The 27,365-nt window shown below is 40.3% G+C and overlaps 1 protein-coding gene across 1 annotated transcript in view; it reads left to right on the top strand.

Moving 5' to 3' along the window:
• Window positions 1-27,365, top strand: part of EYS (eyes shut homolog) — a 944,860-nt gene that overhangs the window by 370,717 nt on the left and 546,778 nt on the right. Inside the window, exon 22 of the mRNA XM_075087034.1 lies at window positions 18,737-18,996. Within this exon, the coding sequence (XP_074943135.1) occupies window positions 18,737-18,996 (260 nt within the window). The remainder of the gene's footprint in view (window positions 1-18,736; window positions 18,997-27,365) is intronic.

Genomic DNA, 27,365 nt, shown 5'->3' with positions numbered 1-27,365 from the left:
AGGACACACAACAAGTAGGATTTTATTTTGTAACAGAATCTGTAGTAGGGAAATGTCTACCTCATCTTGTGACTGCAGCATTTGAGCAGCATATATATATATGAAAAAAAAAATATTTAGCATTGAGAAATACTGAGTTGAACTTAAAAATGCTTACTTTTGCTCTTTTCCTGTTGTCTATATGCTTGGAAGTTGTGGCACTCTTTATAAAATATTTCATGGGTTTACTTAAATAAGTCTTCTTAGTAAACTTATCAAGGCCTCTGTTAGGTGATCTTTGATAAATTTAGCTGTGGCAAAATGAAATGTTACTGTCTCAGTTATTTGTTGGAAGTTACAATCCTCATACACAGTGAGGTGAACGCTAACAGATTATAATGTGGTGTATTAGCTTAAATCATTAATGAAGGTCAGTTTGTGCAAAACCTTTTCTTCTTTTCTTTCAATTATTCTAATAACGAATGTGAGAACAGAGGCATCCTTGCTTCTTAATCTTTTTCTGAAATATTTTTGAGACAGTATTGATGATGACAAACTTGCCAAATGCATTATTTCATATAGGCTTCTTTGAAAATCTGAGTTTATAATGTTGAAATTAGCATTGTGGGAGTTGTTCACATGCTAAGTGGTTCCTCAGATAAACTTTGATGTATAATTGACTACTGCTGAGTGTTGAAAATGCTTCAAAAGTGCTTTTAAAATGTATAAATGTTGGTACTATATGGTTAAGTGATATCCTCGTGACCTAATGCATTTTGTTATACTAAGTACCACAGCTATCCTTCATTATCAGTTGTTTACAGGCAGCTAATTGGTTCTAGGCATAAAGTATTCAATGTGTTCTATGTTTGGAATGAAAAAAAAAATAAAGGAAGATTATTTAACATGAAGCATTAATACATTTGTTCAAGGACATGGTTTTTTATGCCATCATTTCCATTCCTGGATTTGATAGTGTTTTGATGTCTGACTGAGCCAAAGACATACGATTTCTTCTGTGATATACCTCCTTGGAGCTTGAGTAGATCCAAGGTAAAGATCAAGTGACAATCCTGAAAGTAGCTTAAAAAATAGGCTTACAATATCAGAAAAAAAAATAGCTGATAAAGACATCTTGCTTAAATGACAAAAGTGTATGCAGAGTTCAGGAGCAGTCAGAAACATGAGGGAGAGAAATGTTTCTTTGTCTCATCCATTCAAATCATTCAAATTGTTACACAGAAGTAATTTACATAGACTTCTGAATTGGCATGCATTACATTCAATTATTTTTTCATGTCAGATTTTCTGAATGTCTCAATAATCTATCTTCAGGGTTAGATTCGTATTGCTTGCGCTTCATGAAATTTCAGAGTTGCAGCATACCATTTATCACTTCATGTTGCTGTGCTAATTACTGCTAATAAAGATCAGCAGTTGTAATTACCTTTACTTGATCTTTTTTTCTTGCCTGTGGTAGAAGGAACAGACCAGGAAAGATCTCCTTTACCCCCCTAGAGCAAAAGTACCTTCTGTTGTTAGCACTCTACCTGAAGAGTTCATTTCTCTTTTCTGTAATCAGTGCCATCTCTGTATACTAGGTGAAGAGCTTTGAGGTCAATTGACAGAACTACTGTTGCATTGCTAAACCTTCCAGATTTAACAAATGTCTCTCCTGCAGGGGCTGTTACCTGCTTGCAGGTGACAGCTTTTATTTTTTCAGTGCAGCATTCTTGTTCCTTCCAGATTTCTCAGGTCAAAGAGGACTTGTCTCAAAATCAGTGTACTAGAACACAGTAAGAGTTACCTGTAACTCTCAGAAAATATAACAGCAATACTAAACTGCAAAAAAGGCATTGAGCTAATTTCGATATCAACTAGGCCCTTTACACTGAAACCTAGTAGAGAGGAAGAGATTTCCAAGGAAAATAGTGCTGAAGGTACCAGTTCCCATAAGCACAGCAATAAACCCAGTACAGCCAGGTTGTCATCAAAGACTGGCATGAAATTGAGATGGAGGAGCACAAGCAAACAGGCGACTAGGGAGATGGAAGCCTTTTGTTCAGGAATCCTTCAAAGGTGGAGAGTCTTCCAGATAGCTGATTTATTCAACATCTGAGCTCTAACAGGTTAACTTTATGTAACATCATCTTCTTGGACACAGCATGACAACTTATTCCCTCTAATCCTTGAAAGAATGAAATACTACTTTTTTTTTTTTCTCTACCAAAGCGAATCAGTACCCTCCAAGATGCTGGAGGTCGATTTTTTACTTTCTGTTCACCGTAGCATTGATTTACTGATGCTGTGTTTTCACAAATGAAGGTTTTTGTCTCTGGCAGACTCAATCTTTGGAGAAGTGTTACCTGTTAAAAAGGACGCAAATTATTTATTTTCCCCCAGATTGCTGGATGGCGTCTTAAGTTACCTTGTGCTGTTGTACTGATTGTTGTTGTTCCAGTGTGGGATGAAGGACGCATAGGCAAATAATGCAGCTCTTGATGTTAGTGACAACAGATGGTAAGCTAAAAAGGAATGTATGTCCTTTTCCCTTTGCATTTTGTCAGGAACAGAAGGAAGTGTAAAGCAGATTTACTTACTAGATGATGTTACTCAAAAGAGCAGCTTTACATGCCAGAATAGATAGACACCCTATATGGGGCTGTGCAGTAATTCAAGAAATTAACGCTGCTACTCAGAAAATAATTTTACACACTGAACACAGATTTAGACAGATCTTTGTTTTCCTTTACCCTGCATTGTGTGTTAACTTCCTAAGCTGCATTCCAAAATTTTCACATGACTATGACACCCTTCTGCTGTAATTTGGGGACTTTAGGAGAAGGAAGTTCCTGGTTTTTCGGGGGTGATTCAGTATTTTTTAATCTTTGTATAATTTCTTTTAAACATCTTGAACATGGTAAGTAGTTTTTCCTAGCACCCTAGATAACAACCAAAACTGTGAAGCAAAAGTAAAAAAAAACCTTCCAAAATATGAAAAATCTTTTTTTTTTTTTTCAATTTCTAATTATTTCCTGCTGCATCTAAAATAAGAGTTTTGGGAGGTAAGACTGATGGGAAGGCACTTTACCAACTCTTTACTACATGGTCATGGTCTATGAACAAGACTGCTGATACCAAACCATATTGTATTTTCTGGTTCCAAGCCATATGACCTGAGTGACAGTAATAATGCTCAGTTTTACTTGTTTTGTCATCTTCCTTAATTAAAAGTATTCAAAGTATTCAGTGTTTGTGGGTTTTTTAGCACAAACATTCCTTCTAATGAGACTGCCCTCTAGTGACAGTTATACTGGTGATTTTTAATTGGTTTTTTTTTCCCAGCTGAAAGAAAAAACAAATTAATTTAATCTGGCTTTGTAGATAGGAGGATTTGCTGCAAAACCCTTCTTGAAATCAATATGCAAATAGTTTGTTTGATCTGGAAAGGAACTGGGTGTACCTCATGTCTGTGGTCCACTAGTCTGAAAGTTGCATCCAGTCTGATGTAAGATGTATCTGTATTTTGATTTAGGAAAATGGAAAAAGAAAAAAGCTGCATTAAAATATTGGAAGTTGAAAGTTGTGATACCCTTTGTCGGACATAAGATTTTGTTTCCTGAAACAGAAATGTGTGCGTTGCAGCTGAACCAGAGCTTAAAGTAAAAGCTGAAATACAGCTTGCTGTCTTACTGAGCTGAATGTTACCTTGTGATTGAGTGAACTCATTGCTTCAAATGGAGGATTAATGAAGAAATACCTGGAAAACAAGCAAATACAAATTTGTCTATTGGTACCTCTAAAACATTTTTTTCCTCTCTGTCATGTCCCTGAATATGCAGAATATTGGGAATACATTTTAGTTTTTGCTAAAAAAGGAAGAATGTGAGCAGAGGATTATGGGAGTAAAAGTATACAGAATAGAGAAAATAAATCCTAAAAAATGAGGAAAAGGGCAAGGATAAAAATGCTGAAGCAATTAAACTGGAAGGAAATGAAAACTACTTGAGCCCTCTGAAGTTTTTCTCTAGGTATCAAGCATGCAAAGGCACACTTACACACTACTACAGTAGCAGAAATGTCTCTTTCCAGCAATGTCCCTCCCAAATCCTTTTTCTCTCCCCCTCTAGGGGGGTCAATGTCCACTTCCATTTCTATCTTTAAGAGCAAGCTGAAGGGGTTCAGCATGCTTGTATTTGCAGAGTTTATTTACTTATTTATATTGTACTTCATGTTTTCTACGTAAAAGGGTTAATCCTTCTCATTTCTACTTCAGAAATATAAAAGCAGAAAAAGATGTATCAGTCTGTCTTCAGAATGAGAAAATACAAATAGCTTTTTTAATATGTGCATCAGGAATATACTCTAAAAGTACAGGTCCAGCTTTCGAAAATGGTACAAACTAAGGAGAAGTCAACCAGTTGCTATTGAGCCATCTGTTTACCATAAACAGAACCATAAAACCTATTTTGAGTAGGACGTAATGAAAGTTAACAGTTACCTACCTGGACTTGCGCAAAGCGGTTGACAGTGTCCCACACAACATCCTTGTCTCTAAACTGGAAAGTCATGGATTTGACAGGTGGACCACCCACTGGATAAGGAATTGGCTGGATGATTGCACTCAAAGAGTTGTGGTCAATAGCTTGATGTCCAAGTGGAGACCAGTGATGAGTGGCGTTCCTCAGGGATCAGTATTGGGACTGGTGCTGTTCAGCATCTCTGTTGGCAACATGGACAGTGGGATTGAGTGCACTCTCATCAAGTTTGCAGATGACACCAAGCTGAGTGCTGTGGTTGACGTGTCTGAGGGATGGGATGTCAACCAGAGGGACCTGGACAAGCTTGAGAAGTGGGCCTGTGTGAACCTTATGAGGTTCAACAAAAGGCCAAGTGCAAGGTCCTGCACCTGGGTCAGGGCAATCCCAAGCACAATATAAGCTGGGCAGAGAATGGATTGAGAGCAGCCCTGAGAGAAGGACTTGGGGGTGTTGGTTGATGAGAAGCTCAACATGACCTGAATGTGCTCTTACAGCCCAGAAAGCCAGCTGTTTCCTGGGATGCATCAAAAGAAGTGTGACCAGCAGGCAGGGGACATGATTCTGTCTCTTTCTACTCCACTCTCATGAGACCCCACCTGGAGTACTGCATCCAGCTCTGGGGCCCCCAATATAAGAAGGACATGGAACTGTTGGAGCGATTCCAGAGAGTGGCCACGAAGACGTTCAGGGGGCTGGAGCACCTCTCCCATGAAGACAGGCTGAGAGAATTGGGGCTGTTCAGCCTGGAGAAGAGAAGGCTGCGGGGACACTTTGTAGCAGCCTTCCAGTACCTGAAAGGGGCCTATAAGAAAGCTGGAGAGGGATTTGTTTTGCAAGGGGATGTTGTGGTAGGACAAGGGATAATGGCTGTAAACTGAAAGATGAAAGGTGTAGATCAGATATATACGGAAAAAAATTTTCACTCTGAGGATGGTGAGGCACTGGAACAGGTTGCCTGCAGAAGTTGTGGATGTACCACCCCTGGGAGTGTTCAAGGCCAAGTTGGATGGGGCTTTGATCAACCTGACCTAGTGGAAAGTGTGCCTGCCCATGGCAGGGGCGTTGGAACTAGGTGATCTTTAAGGTCCTTTCCAACCTAGACCTTCCTGTGATTCTATGAGTTATATATCTGATACACTTCAGTTTTATGCTTGCTTTTTTAAAGACTCAGTACTCAGGAAGACCTAAAGCTAGAAGGAAAAAGGATTTATTATTATGGTAACTGTATTTTATCTATGCTTTCTTAGCCCCCACTTCAGATTCAACTTGAGGACTGCAGCTGGTGCATATACTTCCCATAAACCAGCATCTACATCTCTGTGAAACTAAGAAATTATAGGTGTATGTATGACAAAGGTAACAATTTTGTTTTCCTTAATTTCAGCTTCCTGTTGTTATTCTAACAGCTGATAAAGGCAGATGGAATTTCTTTTAGAATTTAATTATGAAATTGATATTCATCTATCAGTTTACTTGGTGAAAGTCAAACTGCTCTTTACTCCATTATTGATTAATCCTTTGCAGAGAGGTGAGGGGGGAAGAGGTGATATTTCTTTTTGTGTGGCCACTTTCTTGCTGTACACACTTACACAATTTGGAAAGATATCATTTGGTCATGGCAGACATGAGGGTATTGAGGAATCAAAACCACTGGGTAATGGATGAGCTTCTTGACTATTTCTTCCCTTGTTGAATCTTTTTATGCCCTGAACTACTTCACTGAAGTCAAACCAAGCTATTGTTTATTTCACTGCTAATGAAACTTCGCATTGTCAGATTGACAGCCCAAGGAGCTGAACTCCTTATTGACTGATCACAGCAGTGGTAGTTTAATACCACTTCCTTGCACTGAATTGAGAAGATGAGAGGATAGTTCAGTCTCTGAGCTCAGACTGATAACTCAGTTTACAAAAAGTGGTGGAGACTATTGTAGTAGTTGTGATAATGAAGGATGATATTGTAATAATGAAGGATGTCCTAGTATTTCTCAAAGGCAAAGCGGAAAGGCTTATATCTGACCTACTGACATGCCATTGTTGACTCGCACAGCACCTAAACACATCTGGAATTTATCTAAACCACAAATATTTGTATTTTTACTTTATTTTTAACTTAAGAGTTATAACTTAATAACTTCAGAGTTGCTCAGGAGAAATGCAAGCAACAAGGCATGCGGCTCTTAAAAAACAAAAGATGGTCCCCTAAGCTGAGATACTGCAGTTATTTCACAGCACCCAACACTCCTTACAACAGTCAGGGAGACCTTGGGGATTGGTTATATACCTGCACTGAACTGTATGATTCGGTTCAGGAGCTTGAAGTAGAAAACACTGGTGTGGAAGAGATACTCCTCTTATTCATGTTAACCAAAAGTTTTCTGGCATACCTTGGAAAAGGGCAACGAGTGAGCAAGTTTATAACACAGCATTTTTATTACAGGAGTTAATTGGTCCTGCCTTCTTAACCACAGCAATAAAATGAATAGGTGTTTAAGTCTTTGCCATTATTATCCTTTATGACTTTGCCTCAGTCGTTGAAAAAATTCTACCCCATTGCTACTGTTCATAAAGATTACTCTGTATGTCCCATGTTAAGAGTACATAAAAAAGAGTGGCATAAAAACTAAGAGTACTTTTGCAATGCAGAACAGGTTAAGCAACTAGTTTCATCCTCAGTCTTGGGCGTTCCCTGTCACAGCCCACTGCCTTCTCTCAGGCTGCCAGCTGCAGCCTGGCTGTGCTCCCCAGCCCCCTAACACAAAGGGCTGTGATTTGTCAGGCAGTGACTACAGGTGGTGGTGGTGGGGGGAATGTCACCCCCTCCCCAGTGGGGCCATCCCCAGAGCTGAGGCTGGAGCAGGGGAGGCAGCAGTCATTGCCCTAGTTCAGGGGTTAAACCAGCGATACCCAGCTTAGGCCATGGCGAGGCTGAGCCCCTGCACTGCACAGCCTTATACAAGCAGTCACAAAAGTCATAGAATCACAGAATCATAGAATGGTTCAGGTTAGAAGGGAGCTTTAAAGATCATCTGGTTCCAACCCCTCTGCCATGAGCAGGGACCCCTTGCACTAGATTAAGTTGCTCAAAACCCTGTTCAACCTGACCTTGAACACTTCCAGGGAGGGGGCATCCACCACTTCTCTGGGCAACCTGTTCCAGTATCTCCCCACCCTCACTGTAAAAACTTTATTTCTTATGTCCAATCTAAATCTACCCTCTTTCAGTTTAAAATCATTGTCCCTTGCCTGTCGCTACAGGCCCTGGTAAGAAGTCTTTCTCCATCTTTCTTATAAGAGCCCTTTAATTATTGAAAAGTCTCTGCAGAGCCTTCTCCAGGCTGAGAAACCCCAACTCACTCAGCCTTTCTCCGTAGGTATTTTCATGACCATCCTCTGGACCTGCTTTAACAGGTCCATGGCTTTCTTGTACTGGGGACCCCAGAACTGAATGCAGGACTCCAGGTGGGGTCTCACGAGAGCAGAGCAGAGGGGCAGAATAACCTCCTTTGACCTTGCTTCTTTATGTGTAGCCAAGGACATGATCGGCTTTCTGGGCTGTGAGTGAACATTGCCAGCTCATGTCCAGTTTTCCATCCACCAGTATCCCCAAGTCCTTCTTTGTAGGGCTGCGCTCAATCTATTCAACCCCCCTCTTATATTGATACTGGTGATTGTGCTGGCCCAGGGGTAAGACCCTGTATTGGCCTTGTTAAATTTCATGAGGTTCACACGGGCCCATTTCTCGAGTTTGTCTTGGTCCCCCTGGATGGCATCCCTTCCTTCAGGTGTATCAACTGCACCATGGAGCTTGGTGTCATCTGCAAACTTGCTGATGGCACACTCGATGCCACTGTCTGTACATGGTGGTAAACAGTACTGGTCCCAGTACAGACCCCTGAGGGACACCACTTGTCACCGATCTGCATCTGGACATGGAGCCACTGACTGTAGCTCTTTGGACACAGCCACCCAGCCAGTTCCTCATCCACCAAACATTCCACCCATCAAATCCATTCAGCAAAGCCATTCAGTTGGTCAGGCAGGACTTGCCCTTGGTGAAGCCATGCTGGCTGCCTCAAATCATGTCCCTGTCTTCCATGTGCCTTAGCACAGCTTCTAGGAGGATCTGTTGCACAGAGTTGAGTGAGGCTGACAGGATGGTAGTTCCCAGGGTCCTCCTTTCTACCCTTTTTAAAGATGGGCACAATGTTTCCCTTTTTCCAGTCCCCAGAGACTTCACCTGACTGCCATGACTTTTCAAATATAATGGAAAGTGGCTTGGCAACTACATCAGCCAGTTCCCTCAGGACTCTGGGATGCATCTCATTGGGTCCCATATACTTGTGTATTTCAGGTTCCTCAGGTGGGCATGAACCGGATCTTCTCCTACAGTGGGAGGGACTTTGCTCCCCCAGTCCCCATCTTTTGGTCCATCCACTCGAGGTGTGGGAAGAGAGGTTGTCAGTGAAGACCGAGGCAAAGAAGCTGTTGAGTAACTCACCCTTCTCTGTGTCAGTTGCCACCAGTTCTCCTGTTTTAGTTATTACAGAGGTACATTTTCTTTAACCTTCCTTTTCTGGCTGTCATACCTGTAGAAGCTCTTATTATTCTTTGCATCCCTTGCCAAATTCGTCTCTAAACATGCCATAGCTTTTCTGACCCCACTCCTACACAACCAGGCAGCATTCCTATACTCTTCCCAAGGTACATAACCCTTGTTCCATTTCCTGTGCATTTCCTTCTTACACTTCAGTTTGTCCAGGAGATCCTTATTAGGCCATGCTGGTCTCCTGCCTTCCTTGCTCAGTTTCTTATATGTGGAAATAGAGAGCTATTGTGCTCTAAGAAAAGTGTTCTTAAAGATCTGCCAGCTCTGTTCTGCTCCCCTGTCCCTGAGGGCAGTTTCCTAGGGGTCCTATCTGCTAATTCCCTAAACAACTGAAAGTTTGCTGTCCTAAAATTTAGGGTCCTGATTCTGCTTATCAGCTTGTCCATATCCCTCAAGATTTTGAATTCTGTCAGGGCATGAGCACTGCAGCCCAAGCTGCCATCAATCTTATGTCTTGAATTAGTTCACCTGTGTCACATTTGATTGGCTATAAGTGGAGAGCTATAGGGAAAAGCTCAGATGAATTTGGGGGAGAGGAGATGTGTGTGGAAATTTGAGAAGAACATCTAGGCATGACATGCAAGAGTGGAGAGCTAGTAGCACCAGAAGAACATCAGAGATAAACACATAATGGGGCTTTTGTAGGTGAACACTGGTGGAGTATGTAAGATGAGTCAGATAGCTGTCTGAGGAACAGAGAGTGCAGTAAGCTTTCAGAGAATGAAAGATGTTTGTGTTGAAAGAGGAGAGAAAAAACCTAAATATTTGAAGCCTCTGTGGTGACTGGAAGTGTATCTCTTTGGAACTTTGTAGTATGTGTCTCTTACTGTAGAATGGACCATTGTTGCACATACAACGTAGCTAACAGGCTGACCTAAATATCACTGAACATCCTGCCATTTTTTGGTAAGATCGTCTTAAATAAAGGGGCAGAGGCAGGTGAATGATGGGCACAATGTATCTGTGGGTTCAGTTTAGGATACCTGTTCCTTTGATTGAACCACTAAGGGAAAAAACAGTTCTGCTACATCTTAAATATTGCCCCCCCCCCCCCCGCCCCGAAACACCTGTATCTGTGGCAAAGGCAAGTGCTTTGATATTTTCTGAAAATTTGGCACAAAATAGAGATGACTGCAAAGACCAGCTTCTTGTGTTTTTCTGCTGTAAGATGTCTGAAGGCAAAAAAAGTCTCTTTATGAAATTTGTTCTGCTCTGGTGTAGTCATCTGCATTACTGCTTTTTTCAAGTTCTGGTATTTCTTCAGAGCTTCTAGCTGAGATAGGTTGCAGTGAACCCATCAAGAGGCTTTTCTTATTGATAGAAAGTCACCGTAGAACTCTTAAGGTTCAGAGCAGATTGCAGTTCTGGTTGGTATGCTAAAAAAATGACTTTGCCTTAGGGTAGCTCTTGCCAATGTGGGTAAATAACTGATGGAAGAGAGTGAAAAAGGTGGAGGCAGGCTCTTCTCAGTGGTATCCAGTGAGAGGACAAGAGGTAGTGGGCAAAAGCTGAAATACATTAAATTCTACATTAAGAAAATGTGTTTTTTAGTATGAGGGTGGTCAGGTTCTGGAACAGGTTGCCCAGAGAGTTGTGGAGTCTCCATCTTTGGAGGTGCTCGAAATCAGACTGGATGCATATCTGAGAAACCTCTAGTTGACCCTGTTTTGAGCAAGGGGGACTAGATGAGTCTTAGAGACTTTTTCCAACACCAACCATTCAGGGATTCTTAAGATTCTTCCCTGTTATTTGATTCCTTAAAACCTGTAAGGTAGAACATAAGATAGGTGATACCAATATATTTCACTGCAATATGAGAAGTAAAAAGGGAGTTTTCAAGCAGGTGCAAACCAAATGATTTAATACTTTCCTCATCATATAGGGATAGAGGAATTTATAACATAACTATTAGAGCATAGCTTGCAATTTTTAACTTTGACTTTAATGTTTAAGCAGGTAATAAAATACAAAACCATGGATACAATTTGTGCTATATATTTTCATTATTGTAAGTATGCATAAAGAGATGTTGATTAGTTTGTTTAATATGATAGTTTTTATATATAAAACTTGAAATTTTAGCTTGCTTCTATAAACTTGGCATTATTTAAACACCCTGTATTGGCATGTATGTTTAAAAAACTTTATATCATTCCTAAACAATTTAGGAATAAAGACATAAAGTTGCATACAGAACATCTGCCATATTTATCTTTTTCTCTTTAGAAAGATAAAAAATCTGTGTTTTGCTAGAACTCCTAGAATTTATCTGAGGTTACAAGGTGCTAAAAGAACAGAAAGAAGTTGAGCAATGACTGTTCTATCTTTGTCATCCAATTTTTTTTGAGGAGCCCGGAAATCATCTTCAGTTTTTTTGTCATTTTGAAAAAGGCAGTTTGGAATTTTTGCCTTTTGATCAGATAACTTACAAGAATATCAGCAATAGTATCTTAATTGATAATCCACAGTTAAAAACCTCTGCTCTATTTTCTCTGCTTTTAATACTTCTAACACCTCCTTACCTTGTTTAAATAACATTTCTTATTAAGACAAAATGTTGTCCTGACTCAAAACAGGGCCTCAGGATAGACACTTCCATGTATTTTTTCACATTTAATGAGGACACCAGCATCTTCTTAATAATACAGATAAGAGTACAATAAAACTATGTTATTGTCTTTTTTGCATTAATATTGATCTTTGCATCTCAGTCGGTAGGTGGCGTGAAACCAGAGTAGGACTGGGTAGTTGTGTAGTGTAGATAATGGACGTGTTTCAGTGATCCCTATTTGACATAATGTTCCCTGTGGCCACACAGAATAGTTTTGATAACTGAAAGGCAGTTATGAAACTCATTAGGGAAAAGAAGGGAATCAGTCGACGAGGAACACAGTGGTGGCAAGGGCAAGTCCCGTGGTTCAGCACTAGATTGGGGCAGGCAAAGCAGTTCCTCGTACCCGAGAAGGCCAAGGGTGAGCAGAGGGACCCACCAGGAGCCGGCAGCTCTCAGGAGTGAGGCTGACGTACAGCTGACGCGGCGTGGGGAGTTGCCAGAAGCAATGGTCGGAGATTTAAACGGCCCCTAGGGAGTGTGAGCGACCAGGAGCGCAACAAACAGGACAGGCAAACTGGGCGTGGCGTCAGAAGGGCGTGGCGCGGCAGTTTGTGCCGCTGTTCGCGCAGGCAGGGCGAGCAGGAGGGACGCTGCAGCCCACTTGTAGGTCTGCAGCTCAGGCAAGTGCTTTGGCCTTGGGCAAAATGATGGGGACTCACCTCAGAGCTAAAACCACTGTTCATTCAGCGAAAGCCCCTGAGATGTCAGACTCATCCACCCAGACGAGTCTGGTAAGAAAGGACACACCAGTACAGGCAGTGGGTTGCGGCAGCTGCCCCAACCCCACTCCTGATGAAAAGGTAAGTACCTGCCAAGGTGTGCACAGGTTGATGACCTGTTACGTCAGGTGGCTGAAATGCAGGAAATGGTTAAGAGGCTGCGCAGTATTAGAGGAGCTGAGGCAGAGAGAGACAGGTGGTTTCAGAATCATGTTCCTGTGGCAGACCCTGGTGACTCACAGAGGCAGGATTCCACATCAGCCTGCACCCTCCACCATCACAGTCAGAAACAGGTATGAAGCCTTAATGACTGAGGACGCCCATGAGCAAGGTCTGCAAAGTCCCCCACAAGGGGAAACTGTACCAGCAACACACAGTGGACATCGTAAAAAGAAACAACAAGTGCTCGTGGTGGGTGACTCTCTGTTGAAGGGTACTGCGGCACCCATCTGCCGACCTGACAGGGAGTCACGAGAGGTGTGCTGCTTCCCAGGAGCCAAGGTTCGAGATGTTGCTGAGAGGGTGCCACAACTCATCAGGAAAACAGGCTACTATCCACTATTACTATTTCCTGTAGGCATGAACGACACTGAGAGCCATAACCTGTGTAAAATCAGGGAGGACTTTTGAGCACTGATGCCCAGGTGATCTTCTCTTCCATTTTGCCAGTTTGAGGGAAGGGAGCAGCCAGAAACAGGCGCATAATGTGTATCAACTCCTGGTTACGTGGCTGGTGCCACCGTGAGGGGTTCGGCTTTCATGAAGATGGGGTGTTCTTCAATGATGACAACATGCTAGGGAGGGATGGAATCCATCTGTCTAAAAGGGGTAAGAGAATCTTCAGCAGTAGGCTGGCTAATTTGGTGAGGCAGGCGTTAAACTGAAGGACTTGGGGGGTGGGATCCATGGCGAAATGCTCACACCAGTACATCCGGTGGGGGAGTAAGTCAGGCCAAGCAGTGTGGTGGTAAAGGTTCCTTAGCTGTCTCCCAAGAGGTGAAACAGAAGAGGAATCACTTCAAGAGTATGTATATAAATGCACGCAGTCTAGGTAACAAACAGGAGGAACTGGAGCTCTGTGCCCACTCAGAAGGGTATTACATAGGAGTAACTGAAACATGGTGGGACAACTCAGATGACTGGGTGATCGCAATGGACAGTTACAGGCTCTTTTGTAAGGACAGGCAAGGTAGAAGAGGTGGAGGAGTTGCACTCTGCATTAAGGGAAACCTTGAATGTATTGAAGACAACTATGGTGATTGCGACTGCTCTATCGAAAGCCTCTGGGTTAAAGTCAAAGGGGTCATCTTCAAGCAGGACCTCACAGTGGGCATTTGCTATCAACCTCCTAACCACGGTGACAAAGCCGACAAAGCAATATTTGGGGCACTAAAGCAAGCTTCTGGCCAACAGAACCTGGTCCTGATGGGTGACTTCAACTACCCAGACATCTGCTGGAAGAACAATACGGCAGCTTGCATGTCATACATCAAGTTCCTGGAATGTAGAGAGGACTGTTTCCTGATACAAATGTTAGATGTGCCAACCAGGAAGGAGGCGCTGCTGGACTTGCTATTCACAAACCGAGAAAGCCTGCTTTGTAATATCTCCGTTAGCGATAGCCTTGGCTGCAGTGACCACAAAACTGGAGTTCGGGATCCTGCTGAGAGTGCTGAAAGTCAGCTCTAAGACAAGGGTTCTGGATTTTAGAAGAGCAAACTTCAGTTCACTCAGGGCTCAACTGGGAGGGATTCGATGGGAAGCTTCCATGGAAGACAAAGGAGCTAGTGAGTGCTGGGAGTTCTTCAAGAACTCTTTATTGGAAGCACAAAGCCAGTTTATCCCCTACAAAGGAAAAGGAAGTAAGGGGAGCAAGAGGCCCCATGAGTCAACCATGACCTCCTGGATCTACTGAAATCCAAAATGGAAGCATACCAGAGATGGAGGAGTGGAGGATTATCCGTCGAGAGCTACAAGGGCATTGCCAGAGTGTGAGAGATGCAGTTAGAAAAGCAAAAGCCCAACTCGAATTGTAACTGGCTGTAGATGTGAAAAATAACAAGAAAGATTTCTTCAGGTATGTCAACCATAAGCAGAAAAAGAAGGAAAACATAGGCCCACTGTTAAACAGAAAAGGAGAGTCAATCACCAATGATGCTGAAAAGGCAGAGGTCCTCAACACCTTCTTCACCTCTGTCTTTACCAGCACCATCAGGTCCCAGGCTTTGGGAACAAAATTGGCGATTGATCCAAACACCGACCCACCATCAGTGAAGGAAGAGTTAGTTACACGAATTACTACAGGAGCTTGAGCCCTACAAATCAATGGGCCCTAACGCCATCCACCCGAGGGTGTTGAGAGAGCTGGCTGACATCATTGCAAGGCCAGTCTCCATAATCTTTGAGAAGTTATGGAGAACGGGGGATGTCCCAGAGGACTGGAGGAAGGCAAATATTACCCTTATCTACAAGAAGGGCTTGAGGAAGGATCTGGGTAATTATAGGCCCATCAGCCTTACTTCAATCCCTGGGAAAGTTATGGAATGAATCTTCCTGGGGGCCACCACAAGTCAATTGAAGCACATGATTGGGAAAAGCCATCGTGGCTTCACTAAAGGCAGATCGTGCTTGACAAACCTGGTGGCCTTCTATGAAAAAGTGACTTGCCTGGTTGACATGGGGTGGGCAGTGGACATGGTCTACCTGGACTTCTCCAAGACCTTTGATACGGTCCCCCACAGTCTCCTCCTGGAGAACTTAATGCGTTATGGCCTAGACAAGTGGTCTGTGCAGTGGGTGGGGAACTGGCTGACAGGCTGCACCCAAAGGGTGGTGGTAAATAGCTCCTTTTCCAAGTGGCAACCTGTCACAAGTGGAGTCCCCCAGGGATCAATATTGGTCCCAATGTTATTCAGTATCTTTATAAGTGATCTGGATAATGGAATCAAGTGTAGCCTAATGAAGTTTGCTGATGACACCAAGTTGAGTGGGGAAGTAGAGACTCCAGAAGGGAGAGCTGCTCCGCAGGAAGATCTGGATGGGCTGGAAGAGTGGGCCAGCAAGAACGTTATGAAGTTCAACAAGGACAAGTGTAAGGTCTTGCACCTGGGACAACACAATCCGGGAGTGCAGCACAGACTGGGATCCACCTGGCTGGAGAGCAGCTCTGTGGAAAGGGACCTGGAGGTCCTGGTGGACAGAAAGCTCAACATGAGGGAACAGTGTGCTGCTGTGGCCAGGAAGGCCAACAGGATGCTGGGTTTCATCAAAAAGGGCATCACCAGCAGAGACAAAGAAGTCATCGTCCCACTCTGCTCAGCGCTTGTCAGGCCACACCTGGAGTACTGTGTACAGTTCTGGTCCCCGCTATACAAAAAGGATGTGGACAGGCTGGAAGGGGTCCAGAGAAGGGCCACCAAGATGATCAAAGGACTGGGAAGCCTGCCATACGAGGATAGGCTGGGAGAGCTGGGTTTGTTCAGCCTTGGGAAAAGGAGGCTCAGAGGGGATCTCATCACCATGTCCCAGTACTTAAGGGGTAGCTACAAAGAGGGAGACTCCCTTTTTACAAGGAGTCCCATGGAGAGGACGAGGGGGAACGGACACAAGTTGCTCTTGGGGAGATTCCGACTGGACACCAGAGGGAAATTTTTCACAGTGAGGACAGTCAGCCATTGGAATAATCTCCCCAGGGAAGTGGTTGACTCGGCCACATTGGACACCTTTAAGAGTCATCTGGACAGGGTGCTGGGCCATCTTGTCTAGACTGTACTCTTCCTGGAAAGGTTGGACTAGATGATCCCTGAGGTCCCTTCCAACCTGGGATTCTGTGATTCTGGGAACGTGGTTTTTTATTTGTTTCTCTGCACCTCAGTTATAGCCAAAACAGTTGGACCAGAAAAGAATTGAACCCCATTCTCCTAACATAAAGTGAAATGCTCTCTATTTAATAAGCTTTCCAGGCTACAAATGGAGCATAGTCATGGCACTACCTACCACTTCGGAGGAGTTAATGGGTAGTAATTTATTCAGAGCTTCATAAATGAAGTCAAGAAAAAGAAGAGCACCTGTAAAACAAATGTCATCTGTAATACTTGTTCTGATCTCTTGGGACAGAGTGTTCTACTGTGTCCAGTGTCAGTGATTTGGAAATACTTAATATTTAATACAGACTCATACTTTTACAGATTGACTATGAGAAAAGTAAAGCGCTGAGCAGTGGGTGCACTGTTATTCACTCGGTATTGTCTCCAGATAACAAAGTGATGCTACCATGTATAGCAAAAGCAGATGTTTGTTGTGCTTAAACAGAGATTAACAAAACATATTTATTTGTAACCATATTTCCAAAAATGTGTTTTGGGTGCTGTAACTGCTAAATGAATCCTGAAAAGTTGTTTTTGTCATAGTTCCTTTAGAGAATGCCTGAATGCCTTTTCATAGTTATAACTTTTTCCTCCCATTAAAAATATAGAATAACCTCTTTTCTGAATCCCTATTGCTAAAGTACTCAGGACTTTCAAATGAGAAAGTTCCTTCGTAACACCCATTTCACTTCACGTGAACTGGAAATTATACCCCACCTACCAATCACACAGAACATTAAAAATGTCAAAGAAAACTCTGTGTTTTAAAGAGGCCAAGCTTGCCTTTTGTGCGGTAAGCAATACCTGCGCCTTATAAAACAGAACTACCTAATTGATTCTCCATTGAACAACCTATTTGTTATTTAAGAAAATTCCTTTTATCAAATTAGAAATATTAAGCTGTACTTGAATGGTTTAATGCGTTAAACCATTCATCAGTCAAAACAGGTAAGAGATGGTAGGTAATCTTTCATATTGTCTCTTGTCCTGCAAAATAGTTGCAAATGTGTGTTATATTTAATTCTATCTTCAGTGAAAGTAACAAGAATGTGGACCTTTTAAAGAACATAGAGCTTTCTTTTATTGCAGCTAAAGAGGAAATTTTCTCTGCAAACTTTGCAATCATTAGTGAATTGTCATCTTTGAATATTTAGAACGTTATTATATGTTGTATGTAAAACCAGATGTTTATCTAATTCCTGAAGATAGATTCTTTACAATCAGAGGTAATGTAGATTTTGGTTGAAGTTTTCTCTTCTCTTTTGTCAATAACAGGTTTTCACAAGAGCATACAAAACCAGAAAGAACATCATAAAAAGAGGATTCTCCTATCACTTATTGTGCCTTTAACCTCCTACCTTCTTTCTTAATAGTGTACTGAATGCTACCTGGTGCATCCTAAACACTGAAGTACCTGCTTAGTAGTTTCACAAATGTGAAAAGATGTCTTTCTAATCCTGAATCTTAAAGAAACTTACATTCCAGATATGATCTGGTAGTGTTTCACTGTAAAGAAGATCCACAGATAATTCTGTCAGTATTACCTAAACCAGGTGATTCTCCAAGTGGATAAATTCTGTGATTTAGAGTAACTCATTCTGCTTTTGCTTGAGTTGTCGGAGAATACTGTCATGGTTTTAGCTGGGATAGAGTTAATTTTCTTCACTGTAGCTGGCACAGTGCTGTATTTTGGACTTAGTATGAAAAACAATGTTGATAACACACCGATGTTTTGGTTGTTGCTGGATAGCGCTTGTACTAGTCAAGGACTTCTCCAGCCTCCCACGCTCTGCCGGGTGCACAAGAAGCCGGGAGGGGAGGGGGCACAGCTAAGAGAGTGGATCCAAACTGGCCAAAGGGATATTCCATATCATGTAGTGTCATGCCCAGTATGTTACCTGGGGGGGTGCTGGCTGGGGGAGGGAGGCAGCAATCACGGCTCGGGGATGGGCAGCGTCGGTCGACGTATGGTGAGCAGTTGTATCGTTTCTGTTTTGGCTTTTTTCACTTTTTCCCTTTTCCTTTTTATTATATTATCATTATTGTTGTTATAATAATCAATATTATTATCAATATTATTTTATTTTAATTATTAAACTGTTCTTATCTCAACCCACAAATTTTCTTTTTCTTTTTCTTTTGCTCTTCTGATTCTCTCCCCCATGCCACAGCAGTGGGGGGAGTGAGCGAGCGGCTGCATGGTGTTTATTTGCTGACTGGGGCTGAACCACGACAAATAACCTGAATATAACTTTTATTCATAGTGCAGTCTGATAAAATTGGTAGAAAAAAGCTATGCACAGAAGAAAATTCTTGATTTTTTTTTTTTTTAATAGCTGAAACTGATTGGGCTAAGTTGTTGGATTTTCATTCTTTCACCAAGTTGACTTTTCTGTTTTTTTTTCCTAGATGCACATGTACAGCAGGGTGGACAGGGCCAGACTGCAGTGAAGATATAAATGAATGTGATTCTGAACCATGCTTGAATGGAGCCACCTGTTATGAATCTGTGAAGCAGGGACAGTTCGTATGCATTTGCCCTCCATTTTATACTGGTGACTTCTGCCATCAGCGCTTCAGTCCCTGTGAGCTGCCTTACAATCCATGCACAAACAATTCAACCTGCTTGGCACAAGTTGATGGAAATCCAATGTGCATTTGCAAAACAGGTAAGAACTGATATAGTTAATCTTTTCTATGGTCTGTTGTGCTACAGAAAAGTTGCAAATATGTGTTGAATTTAACGCTATCTTCAGTGAAAGTAACAATGTATACCTTTCAAAGCAGGTAAAACCTTCGTGAATTACAGCTATGTTAAAAGACTGGTTCTTACCAGTCTTAGCTGTCAGTTTTCCTACTATTAATTTTGTTATAGTACTTATTAAATCTATGGCTGTTTGGATTCTAGCACTCAGAATTACTGCTTCTGAGTCAATTGCTAAAACAATGTAGAGACAGACTTGCACCTGGTGGGCAGAGCTGACAGACTAAACTGACAAAACAGGCAGAAATAAAATATATGCAAGTTGTTAGAAGTACAAAAACTGGAGCAAGTTGGAAATGGTTCCTCTTCCTGCTGAGCTGTCAGGAAGGCCTGGCATATCAGGGGAGTAATCTTCCCCCGCTTAATGGATAGAGCGGACTGCTCTCCATATGCACAACAAGCAAAATCACAGCAGGGGCTGACAGCTTTCCTGGGCTATGGCTTAAAAGACACGATCTCTCCCTCGATGTACAAGAACTGCAAAGGTGGAATAGAGCAACAGTTTAACTATGCAGAGCATCACTCTGCAATTCTGCATAGGAATTGAAGAATACATTAATTAAAACTGTAGTGAAAATTGAAGGAGGGAGAGTACAGTTACTGACTTTGGAATTTAGGTGGGAGTTTGAAGTCACTGCTTTTATACCTAGAAATGGTCGGCAGTATAGGGGTGTCTTAGGGACCAAGGATAGCAGATATATTAATAGCAGTGTTATACCACAGTGGTCTTACTCATTGTTTACTGAGCTGCAAGGATGAGGAGATAATACACAGAAGTCAGCAGTATTTATATCTTGGGTCTTTTACTATTAAGGAAAATGTTACCACAAGTTGCCGAGTTAAAAAATAGTTGCTGGGGAGGTATGCAAGTTGCTTATTGAAGCACCTTTAGGAAAGCTGTGTTTTAAAAACAGATTTTAATACAATGATTTTGAAACCTTTTTCAGAAATTATCTGTAGGGAGACATGTAGTTCAAGTCTTTTCTTAATGGTCCTCAGAAAAGTAATCTTTTCAAAACATAATTTTATGCAGTTTCTCAAGAATCCAAAAAACTTGCAGCCAGGATTTTGAGGGAACTTTGGTGGAATCGTCAAGGATTTTTGAAGCTTGCAGCTAGGAATCTTCAGCAAACTAGCAGGGGAGTTATATGAACCAGTAACATCCATTGCTAATGAATGTTGGAAGGTGGGAAAAATCTCAGTATTGAAAAGGGGTAGAAGGCATAATTCATGAAATGAATTAATAATTCTAGGAAAAATGCAACCGTTTATTCTGGACTCTTATCAAAAAAGGAGAGATAGTAAAATACAAAAATGCAATTGAAAGCAGTTTATGGAAATCTGTTTCTACAGTTGTAATCTTTTATTCTCCTATTTTTGTCTGCCATGTGCCTCCCTTTCTCTCTCAATAAACCTGTCATGATTACAGATCTGACCACACAGGGCAATCATGCTGACACAGCTAGATTACTCTAAGATACTCGACTTAGTACCAAATGGCATATTGATTAAAAAACTTGCCAGTTGTAAACAGTCCAGTCATTAGAAGGTATGAATCTGGTTTAGCAGAAGTTGCAAAATGTAGCTGTGCTTACCAAATTCCAAAGATTATCTGTAGAAAACAATATCTGGGATGGGTACAATAGGACCACAAATCATGCTATTGACTGTGGTGGTACTTCAGAAGAAAAAGAGAATATTCACTGACTACAGGGAGCTGGGATTGGGATGCTGTGGTAGGGCAGAGAAGTCAAAAGTTGATAGAGTATAAATTCGGTGCAATCAAACTTGATGTAGGATGTTAACCTAGGACGGAATTATTACAGCAGATTGGTAGGGAGATAATGAAGTCACGATTAATAGTAGTATAAAGCAAAACTATGCATCTTTGTTCTTATATATATGTTAGGGAGTTACAGTTGTCTGGTTTTGCTTTAAAGATTTAAAAAAAATCTATAAATAATGTAAATGTAAAACTTTCTTTTGCAGCGTCTTCCCTAGCTGTAGAGATTTGCTTCCTGCAAGGAGATCGTGTGTAACATGTTTTTAATGCAAAACTGGGCTCTCACGTTACTGATTATGGAACAGTGTGGGACCATGAGTTGAAGTTGTCCACACAGGCAGGTTAAAGAGTTTAAAAAATTGTGATCTCTATAATTGTATGCTGGTATAAAGAATGTTGTAGGGTAGGCCATTATTGAAGAAGTTTAGGAATCACTGCAATAGAGCAAATTGCCCGAGAAGTATACAGAAAACACCTCGTCATACATACTTTGCCAGTCATTGATAAACCATGATTTGATCAAGGCAGTTGGGAGGAGATGGCTTTTTGATTTGTTATGCATATACCCAGCATTGAATCCTTCCATTAGTTTCTCCTGAAATGCTACATACTAAATGCATATGAAACAGAGGAGGAAAGGACAACTTAGGGCAAAGAGTAGAATGCCTTATTGCCTAATTTATCAACATGTTTTTCTATTTGTAAAGAATTCCTTTCCTGGGATTAATCTTAATAATAGAAAAAAAATTGAATGTAACAAAAGAGAATGGTAGGAAACATGAACAAAGCTATAGAATATAAATAATATTGAAATACTTGTAGCTGAACCTGGGCAACTGTTCATAATTTCCCTGGAAGGTCTACGTGCAAAAGTTCTAAAGAGCAGTTTAGCTGCATATGTAAGTGAACTAGAGGGTAAATAAGATAGAGGGTGAACATTAGGCCATGCTGTTCCGGATAATGGCAAGCACAAAAGTGTTAGTTTGTAAAGGCAAGCCGAAGGGAAGACAGAACCGTTTGGTAAGAGCAGTGCAGCTTTCTGAGAACAGTTGTACTCCAAGAAAGAACAAATTACTGAAAAAGATACATTCAAAATGAAGAAAAACTGTGAGAGGGCATGCAGCTACAGAGTGCAAGATCAGCTCTCTGGCTAGGACTGTTGAATAGCAACAGGCCGGCTTAATGATGAAATGGGAGACAACAGGGAACAGTTATCAAGGAGAAATGTGAAACCTGGGGAAATACAGGCACATAAATATTACAGAGAATCAATAAGACAAAAAATAATTTGCCAACATAAACCATGGGCCAGAAAACATCTCGTGTTTTTTAGTAAGACTTCTTTAACAGTGATGTATTATTCTGCAAGAATTATTAGTAGATATCTTTAGGACCTAAAGCAAGGCAAAGTTAGTAGGAGCAGCAGATATAGTTGTTGCTGATGTAAAGATGGGAAGGGAAGGACATGGTTGTTGAATTCAGAGGGTTTTTAGAATTCCTGCTTCTTATAATAGAAGGTAGGAATTAATCTCTTTAAATTTGAATGTAGATCTTCCTCCATTAGTCCAAGTAATACCATCAGCTCAGGATGCTTATGCAATCTCCTTAGTACAGTAGAAGCAATTTTCTGCTTACCTTTAGTTTTGCGATGGGAAAGTTCTCAGGAAACATATAAATATGTTATATGTTGCAGAGAGAGAGAGAGTGAGTGTTCATACCAAAGCTTTAACTACTCTGTTCAAAAGAATGGATTATTTGGTCAGCATTTGTTCAATGGCTTTTTAATGAGTTAGGAAACTCAGAAGGGAAATTAAATCAATGTACTACTGTATTTATTGTTGAAACAAACACATGAAAAAGTCTGGATTGATTTGACCAGATGTAGATGTCCACTGTATGTGTTGAGGAAGTTCCCCCGTACTCCATTTACAGTTTCCTGAGGTAATCCATTTCACCCAAAAGCAGACATACAAAGTCAAGTGGCTAAAGCTATAGAAATATTTATGTCACTCTGACTATATAGGCAGCACAAGACAATTTGTTTATATAGTAGTTGGGCTGAATTCCTTACCAGTTGCCTGGATTATTATTTCTGTAGAGGTTTTTTTTTAATCTACATTCTGGGAAGCACTCAGTTTTAGAGAGGAATAAAACAAAAGAATGGAGAGCAGCAATTTATGTCATAGCACACAAGTAGTCAAAAGCTTTGTCATCTTATTTGTGCTTGTTTTATCTTTGAAGATAATAAAGCTAGAAGCTGAGAAGCTGAAAAACTGGTTTATGCAAGAGGAATTACATGGGTCATAAGGTTACAACCAGCAGTTTTAGGGTGTAGGGAAATGATGTGTATTGTTCCAGGGAAAGGTGTTAATGAGATCTGAGAGTACTGTGTCATCTCTAAGGTGACCCTTTGTCTTAGTGTACTAATGATTATTTGGTCTGTAGCATCTTACAGCTAGAAGTTTGAACTGAGACAAAATATTTTTCAGCCCATACCTCAAATAAGACTAAGGGAAAATTATCATAATGTAAAAATATTTATAATATCAAGCAGAACTAATAAGTAGATGTTAAAGAGCAGAAGTTAGATAAATTGGAGATTGCCATTGTCAGATTTCTGACCCCTTCAGTGGCAGGCACATGCCTACATAATTCACAAGGGGGAGTAGCCTTTTCACCATGTCTAATGTTTCATGTGCCTTTGATTTTTATCGTCACTATCCCTAACATCACCCTTTGATATATGTACCTACCTATGTTATACTGAATAACCTATATAACAGTACTAATGATTATGGGGCTATTGTAATATGTCTGCTGCTTGCAAGCATTGCTTGATAAGTGGCTCATGATAAGGAGACAAATATAATCTGTGATACTGTAGTGATGAATAAACTCTCTACTGTTTTATTTTATTTTATGGGGAAAGATTCCTGTTAGTCCTCTGTGTTACCTGCAGAGGTAAATTCTGTGATATTTCTCTGCAGTGGAATAAGGAGATGATAATAATGACCGTAACTATCATGGCAGATGTGTAGCTTCTACACTCTTCAATTTCCTGCAATTTCCTGCACCTTATAGCTCACAAAGTCCAATAGACAGCTCTGAGATCCACAGTAGCCATTTCCCGTATTTCAGAGAAACAGGTAGAAAAATAGGATCTCTCCCCTCTTAAGTAACAGCATTTAATGCTTCATCCATTGACAGCAAAGCTACCAAGGGATGCTGGAATTCCTGTAAATTAAAATGACTATATCATTCTGCTGGTGCATAAATTGCAAGCAAATTTGAGCATGCTGTCACACCCGGTAGTGCTAATGTTGACTATGAGAAAACTAGGGCTTGAGATTAGATGAGCTGCTTTTGTGATGTTCTCCATAGAACACAGCCATTTTTAGAGCTTATATTATCAAAGTCACTTTCATGCTACCCGAACTGTTAGAAATACAGAAATAAAAGTAAATTTCCTAATGCAAAGAATTGCAATGATTTTCAGTTGTTTTTCATCTCTGTTAATTTCTGAAAGTCTTGAAATTGCTATCCTTTACTACAAAAACTGATGACATTTGAGATACATTTCACTTCGTCCAAAAACCCTATACACTTTCCCTAAAATGACAAATAAATATTTTAAATGAAATACTGTCTCCCAGTGATTTTAAAAGATTCTGTTTACATTTTCAGTTTCTCTAATGTGGCAGGAAAAACACTGTAAAAAGTTTGACAAAGAAAACCCATTTATTTGTCAGACTTTATAATGACATTGTCTATCCTTTGTATTGGCCACCTGGAAAAGAAAAAAGCCTCGTTTCTTGAATTCAATATTGGAAATATTGAGCAGGTATCTAGTGGATTCTGTGTTCACAAGTGACAATGTGTGCCATTTGCTCTTCCACATTGATTAGATGCATCTTTCAGTTTAGAAGTTCAGAATGGTTTGACTTGAGTTCAGAAAACTTTCAGGTTTTCCACATAAAAAACACTAAGGTAAAAAATTGCAATTTTAATGTGTCACTCGGGTTTGACATGTGGAGAAGCTACCTTGTAAAGTATATGGCTGGAGAGCTACATCAAATCATTTACATGTGCTATTGATTTATAGTTTGGGTCTTAAGTTTGACTGATTTGCAGTAGCAAAGGCAGCAAGTAGTTGCATTTAAATGTGCATATTACTTTCTTACACATAGTACTAAATATTGCCACAGTAACAATACATTACAGCACCAGGCATATTTTCAGGCTTTCCAGTAATGTACCACTCTACGAAATAGTTGGCTTAAAATAAAAATTACTGTTTTACAATTCATATGAACTAATTGTATTCACAGTATAAACTACAACTTAGGCATTAAAGTTTTGTTGGCTGCATTAAGTGAGTGTCTTTTTACATACTGCGATCTCTTTGCAACTGAATAAATTTTTCAGTAGTACATCTGACACGTTAAACGTTCTAAGTTCATTTCCCTGTGTTGTCTTTTTTTCTTTCCTCTTGCAACACATGAAGTAATTTGGAAACATGTCTACATTACCATAAAAATTACATCCATACATTAATTTTAGCTTAAGTAACCCAGAAGATCACAGCAGCAATTGTAGCTTATACAAATAACCTAGTGTATTAATTACCCTTTAAATTGTGCTTGACCATCACGTAAACTACATGAATGACATGAATCCGTGCATGTTAGACCCATGAGGTATCTCATAGCTTCAACAAGCACTATGCAAATAAACTACCGAGTTAATTCTTTCCTTAAACCTGTTTGGCATAAGTGTGAGCATTTTAAGTATTGCTTTGGCTCTGTAAGTAGTATGATTGATGTCTAAGTATATTCATAAAATAAACATTTTAAAAATATTTTAATCCTAACATTGTAGTATACGTTACAAGGTTTGACCTCTCCTGTTTGTACCAGTGATGTGCACGGTGTTGCACTTCTTTATTTTTGTAATTTACTCTGAGAACATGCATCAGGAGTGAATTAAAATTGGCTTATTAGCATATGCTTTTACTGAAGCATCCTTTGTACAAGCTTCATAAACTACAGATATACTACAGCACGGACATGAAGAAATTATGAATGAAATAAAGTTAAACAATGCTAATATTTTTGAGGTCCTTTTAAGAACATTTTAGTATTTCTGATTTGTTGTTTTAGGTGAAAGTAGAAGTTTTTGCTGAAATCTTCTGTAAAAATTGCTAACAAGGTTAAAATTCCATAGAAAAAGTTGCCGTATGAGTTCACAAGTTTTCATTGTGGATCAAAAGATCATCTAAGTAGTTCTGTGTAATTTTTAACAGTATATGTCATTAAGCAAAAAATGACCTTTTTATAAAAAAGGACTGAGCTAATTTATGTCAGTTTAAAAAGACAATTGAATAGTAAGTTGAACACACAGATTGCGTATTTTATAATGTAGTAGATAGCCAGTAAAATCTTTTGATGAAAATGGTATTTTTGTCCATTTGTAGGAATAATAGATAAAGTAGCATGCCTGCTATACATTTGCTTATTTTATGTCTGTTCAAGGTAGCTATATTTTGCTATGGGCTGGAGAAATGTGTACTGCTGCAGTCAAAATGTGTCTAAATGGTGCTTTATGTATTCATTTCAGTACTATTTACTTCAAAAAGACTATAAAACATCCATAACCAAGTGGGGACAACAGGCAGAAGCAGAACGATGAATGCCCTCTGTTTTCCTTTTTATGTATTTTAATCTGACAACTGTGTATTTTTTTTTAAAGATGCTTGCTCAGATGTTATATAGTATCACAAAAGAATAAGAAGCTATTCCACATAAATTCTCTTAGTATTTTTTAAGTTTTACTTTATGTTATCTTCACACCCTTTTCTGATTACCTTATAAAACTAAAAACTGTCTATATGACTTTGAGTTATTTATAGTATGACACAGGTTTACCTTCTTTCAGTGTACTACTTTTCAGTGAAGTCCCCTTTTCCCTGCCCATTGACATAGTCTTCTACTCTGTAACAAAACTTAGTTTCAGAAATGTCAAAGATTACAAATAAATGAGGAGTCACAGATGAGGAAGTTGGCTACAAGTGATCCTGTGGTCCTGGTCTCTCACATTTTCTATGCCCTCCAATTTCTTAATCAAACTGGAGTTAGAGAAACAAGTTATTGTCTGTTCTGCACTTACTCAGTGGTGCTGCAGTAGCATGTGTCAAAAGAACAACTCCTGATTTGTGTGTGTGTCTGCTGTATACTTGATGTCACCAGGTTTAGTACTGAACATTGAGCTAGCATGCCACAGCCCAAGTTACAGTCCTCCTACATCTCCTTTTTCCTTAATTGAACTTCAGGTAGATACAGATGAAGGCTCAAGTTCCTTTATTAAGATGCAGATTACACATGCTGCAAGTAAGAAAAGTATTTGGATTGTTCGCTCTGGTTCTGGCTCGTTTGCAAATAACAAATGAAACCATTCAGAATATAACAAGGTTGCCTCTGCTGAGGGAACTACTT

This window comes from Phalacrocorax aristotelis, chromosome 3, assembly GCF_949628215.1.
Source record: "Phalacrocorax aristotelis chromosome 3, bGulAri2.1, whole genome shotgun sequence".
Classification (NCBI taxonomy): domain Eukaryota; kingdom Metazoa; phylum Chordata; class Aves; order Suliformes; family Phalacrocoracidae; genus Phalacrocorax; species Phalacrocorax aristotelis.
Note: the sequence above shows the minus strand (reverse complement) of the source record. Positions and strands in the feature narration are given on the sequence as shown.